Consider the following 4,437-nt stretch of genomic DNA (forward strand, 5'->3'; position numbering starts at 1 on the left):
ATGTAGAAAAGCCAGCAGGGCCACAGGAAGTGACCACTTCTTCACCTGCTCATTTTAAAATCTTGAAGTAATGGAAACTTTCAGTATCTAAAGTGAAAGATTAAATTATAAAGCAAGAAAATAGCAGAATATTATAACCACCATTGGGCTGGAATGAAAAACCATCACTACGGGCAAAGGACGTGATTTAGCTGATGTCCAAAAGGGCATGATAATAATGTACCAGGAGAAGGGTGGTAGCATCTCGGACACCGCGAGGACTTCTCGCACATTGAGATCCTCATATATAATTGTAATAATACAATAATTATTATTACAAAATAATACTACTAATAATAGTAATAAAAATTATTGTATTATTACTATAATACATTATTATATTATATTATATTATATTTATTATTATATATTATTATTATTATTTTTATATTATTATTTATTTATTTATTAATATTCAGACACACACAAGTCTGGGTAATATGTTCCTTTATTTGTGTAAACACCACATTTATCAATATTTATTTAGTTTTTTGTTGTTAAATAAGTAAATGAGAGTAATTATGCCAGTAATTTGTCTAAAGAGATTTATTTATTTTTATTTGATTTATTTACATTATTTACTTGTTTACAATATTTGTAAAAAAATATATATATATAATATAAATTATATAAATTTACATTTTATACATTTCATATACATTTTTAAATGATATAAATTCATAAATGTTATATAAATAAATGTAATATACATTTGTATAATATAAACATTTTTTATTGTATATTTATGTGTCCATGTTATGCATTTATAAATACAAATATAATAGTAATAATATAATAACATATGTATTATATAGAGTACAGTTTAAAACTAAATAAATTATATAATAAAATATATAAATGTATATATAATTATATCCATATATTTATCATTAATTGTTGAAATCTAAATTATAACATTGGAGTCCCTTCTCGTGCTCCCAGTGGGCGTGGCTTTATGAGCCGAGTGTCTTTCATTGGGCGTGGCGGGAGCGTCTCACCGCGGTGTGCTGGAGTGGGCGTGTCTTCAGTAGGAGGCTCTTCAGGTGTCTCAGGTCGGTGCGGGTCAGGGCAGAGACTCGGACACGGAGCTCCGCGAGCGACATGGACCTGAGCTTCATCGGCGGCTGCGCGCCGCTCTTCTTCCTCGCGCTGGTGTTCGACGTGGTGGGCTTCGTGCTGCTCTTCGTGGGCATCTTCGCGGACCTGCAGCTGGACGGCAGGTTCTACGGCGACTTTCTGATCCACACGGGCGCCATCGTCGTGTTCTGCAGCCTGGCCTGGTGGCTGATGTGGTACGTGGGCAACATCCAGGTGGGCATCGAGGGGGCGAGCCGAGGCAGAGCCAGCACTGCGCACAGGTGCAAACAGCTGGCCAGGAAGCTGACCGAGAGGATCTCCAAGACGCCGAGGAAGGACGACGAGCAGCAGAGCGTGATGAAGACCATTGGGGGAGGAGGAGGTGGAGGAGGTGGAGGAGGAGGTGCCTCGACCCCCCACGCAGGGACAAAGGTAACGTGGGGTAAATCTTCCTGCTACCACAACGAGGGCTACGAGGGGGACGTAGAGGAGGAGGAGAAGCCTGAGAAGAAGAAGAAAGAGGAGGAGGAGGAGGAGGAAGAGGAGGAAGAGGAAGAGAAGAACATCGAGCTGCTGCTGTGATGAAGGTGGGTGGCTCTCCCTCTCTGTTTACTCCAGCCTTCTCCTGCCTGTTTGATTTCCTTCCTCCCTCCAGGTCTGTGGGCAGGGAGATGTTGCGCAATGTCCAGCTAACATCCGTGTGGTTTGGCTGGGTGTAGCTGTCCTATTCCAGCTATTAGAGTAAACTACAGAAAGTGGAGGAGGTTCTCTATCACTGTGTTCATCATTGGAACATCTCCAAAGTTCTCCTCTCTCATGGAGTCTAGTATTATTTAGAGCTCTCCTCAGATCAACACCTGGTTTGGTGGTAAATCAGGGCTTAATGATGGTAAATCAGGTGAGCTGCTGCTGCTGCTGCTGCTGATGGAGTTGAACACATCCTCCACACTGTGCTGGCTGGACTGCGGGGCGTCCAGGAGAACCCTGGAGGAACCGAGCTCTGTTCTTCAGACTAGCTCACCGACAAGATCTCACTACTTTCTTTCTTCAGAATGAGAAGCTCTTGTTTCTCCTTTTTACTGGATTCATGTTCAGCTGTTTTATCTGATCTGCTTTATCTGATCTGATGATCTGATGATTTCTACTGATTCACAACTGCCAGAATCATATTGTGTCAAAAGGCACGACGGCTCGACTCGACCCGCCATCCTTTAAGATCCACGGAAGACGAGCGTCCAGACTTTTTACTGTCCTGCACCGAAGTGGTGGAACGAACTTCCCCTGGGTGTCTGAACAGCAGAGTCCAACACTCGCTGTCCTCAAACCCAGACTGAAGACCCTCCTCTTCTGAGAGGACTTGGGTGAAGAGTAGAGTACTATGGTCTCCATATTGTCTTGTGTTTAGTAGAGTCTAGGATTAGAGGATCTGAAGTCTAGTCTATTTAAACTAGCTGAGGTTCTTCTTCAGTAAACAGTGAAGCTCTGGAGAAGAGCATCTGCTAAATGCTGTAAATGTAAATATAATAAAGTGAAAAGTGACAGTATATAAATATATAAGTGTAGATAAGCCACCTTCTCTATAGAGACACACTTCTATTCATGTTTATACAGTTAATTACAGTAAATTACATTTTCTGAATTTAATAATAATAATAATAATAATAGTGTGCCAATGACATTTCAAATATAGGGTTTATTTTTTCTCCAAAATAAATAAAACCTTTATATTTAGATATTTAACTTTGTATGAAATATTTTCATGTGTTTTTCATGATAATTCTGGTAATTCTGATCATTCATCTGGTGCTTCATACAACCTGAGCTCACTGTTAATACATGCTTGACATTACCCAGAGCGCCCCTTCCACACTCAGCCCCTCGCAGCAGGAAATGGTCTGCTCTATTGGCACGAGAGCTTAGCCGAGGAATGTCCGCTACGACTGCTTCGGACATTTGCGTCCACTCAGAACATCAACACCCCCAAATGGCACCTGAACAGGGGTGCCCAAACTTTTGCCTGCGATTGAACATTAGGTCCCAACGTCTAACATATCCATGTTTGTTTGTTTGTTTGTTTTTTCCAGGTTGGGGGTCTGCGGCAGGGGACGCCTCTCTGGAGCGCTGGGGTCCGGACGGATTTTCTACTGTACTGTATCTTCTCCTGGATTAAGCATCCGTTCAGTCAGTGAAAAAAGTGCACTGCACAAACACGACTGACGCTGAGACTGGACCGGGTTCTTCATTTTTAATGCTTAATGTCTACACTCTGTCTGGACTGTGTGTATTTATTTACCCCCCCCCCCCAGTGCTTCATACACTTACACTCTGTCTGTACCACTGAACACACTTGATTTGGATGGTCCGCTGTAGCTCCTCACCTTCCACCACCTAACCCTGCACCTTCAGTAGTTCACTAGTCGCAGCCTTAAGGGCCAGTTTATGCTTCTGTGATGAATCTACACCGTAGCTGGGCGCTGATGCTATGGCGGGTTCGAATGGGGAACTTCAGATACTATCCACTATGTTAGTGCCAGGCCCTTAAATCCGGTTGGATGGGCATAAAAGGCTGCAGAGGCTCCAACATAATCCTCCAACAAGAAAGTCACCACAGTGCCATAGACGCCCCATCGTCAGCCAGTGCTTTAGCGGCTCAGAAGCCTAAACCGGCCTTTGGTAGATCATGTAGATCTCATCACTCTGGACTCACCCACAGCTTTCTGTCAGAGGTGAGAGGGCAACATGGCGATGCAGCTCTACCACGCTTCCCTCATTTCACACATGGACCTGCAGCTGAGCTCCAGGTCCAGGCCCTTGAGCAAGGCCCTTTACCCTCTCTGCTCCCCAGGCGCTGGAGTTGGCCGCCCACCGCTCTGGGTGTGTGTGTACTCACTGCCCCTAGTTCACTAGTGTGTGTGTGTGTGTGTGTTCACTATCACATATGGGTTAAATGCGGAGGACACATTTCGCTGTACAGTGACAAATACCTGCACCTTTACCTTTACCTATACATTCCTGAAAACAGACTCTGGCTCCAGACCTCTGAAGCGCAGTGCTTTTCAAGGTGTTTGTGGCTCATAATAAATCTGCAGTATGTAAATAAGTCGTGGTGCGCAGTGTGTGTGTGTGTATGTGGAACGAATGGTGTCATTTGCATAAATAATTTGCCATATTTTGATGAGTTATTAATTTGGGATGGTCTGAGAGAAGATGGGTGAGAATGATCAGATCTACATCTATACCATCTCTCATAATCCTCCAACAGGAAAGACAACACAGTGGCATGGAAACCCCATTGGCGGCTCAGAGGCCTAAAGCGCCTTT

At 43.4% G+C, this 4,437-nt stretch overlaps 1 protein-coding gene across 1 annotated transcript; it reads left to right on the forward strand.

Moving 5' to 3' along the window:
* Positions 1-1,085: 1,085 nt before the first annotated feature.
* Positions 1,086-4,216, forward strand: LOC140551145 (transmembrane protein 238-like). The gene is made up of 2 exons (XM_072674513.1): positions 1,086-1,703; positions 3,201-4,216. The coding sequence occupies exon 1, from the start codon at positions 1,141-1,143 to the stop codon at positions 1,696-1,698; it is 558 nt and encodes a 185-aa protein (XP_072530614.1). The 5' UTR covers positions 1,086-1,140; the 3' UTR covers positions 1,699-1,703; positions 3,201-4,216.
* The last annotated feature ends 221 nt before the right edge of the window (positions 4,217-4,437 follow it).

The sequence above is a fragment of the Salminus brasiliensis genome, chromosome 3, assembly GCF_030463535.1.
Source record: "Salminus brasiliensis chromosome 3, fSalBra1.hap2, whole genome shotgun sequence".
In the NCBI taxonomy this organism is placed as follows: Eukaryota; Metazoa; Chordata; class Actinopteri; order Characiformes; family Bryconidae; genus Salminus; species Salminus brasiliensis.

What these genes read in the sequence shown, in the direction of transcription:
- LOC140551145 (XM_072674513.1), top strand. Translation starts at nt 1,141, where the DNA reads ATGGACCTGAGCTTCATCGGCGGCTGCGCGCCGCTCTTCTTCCTCGCG.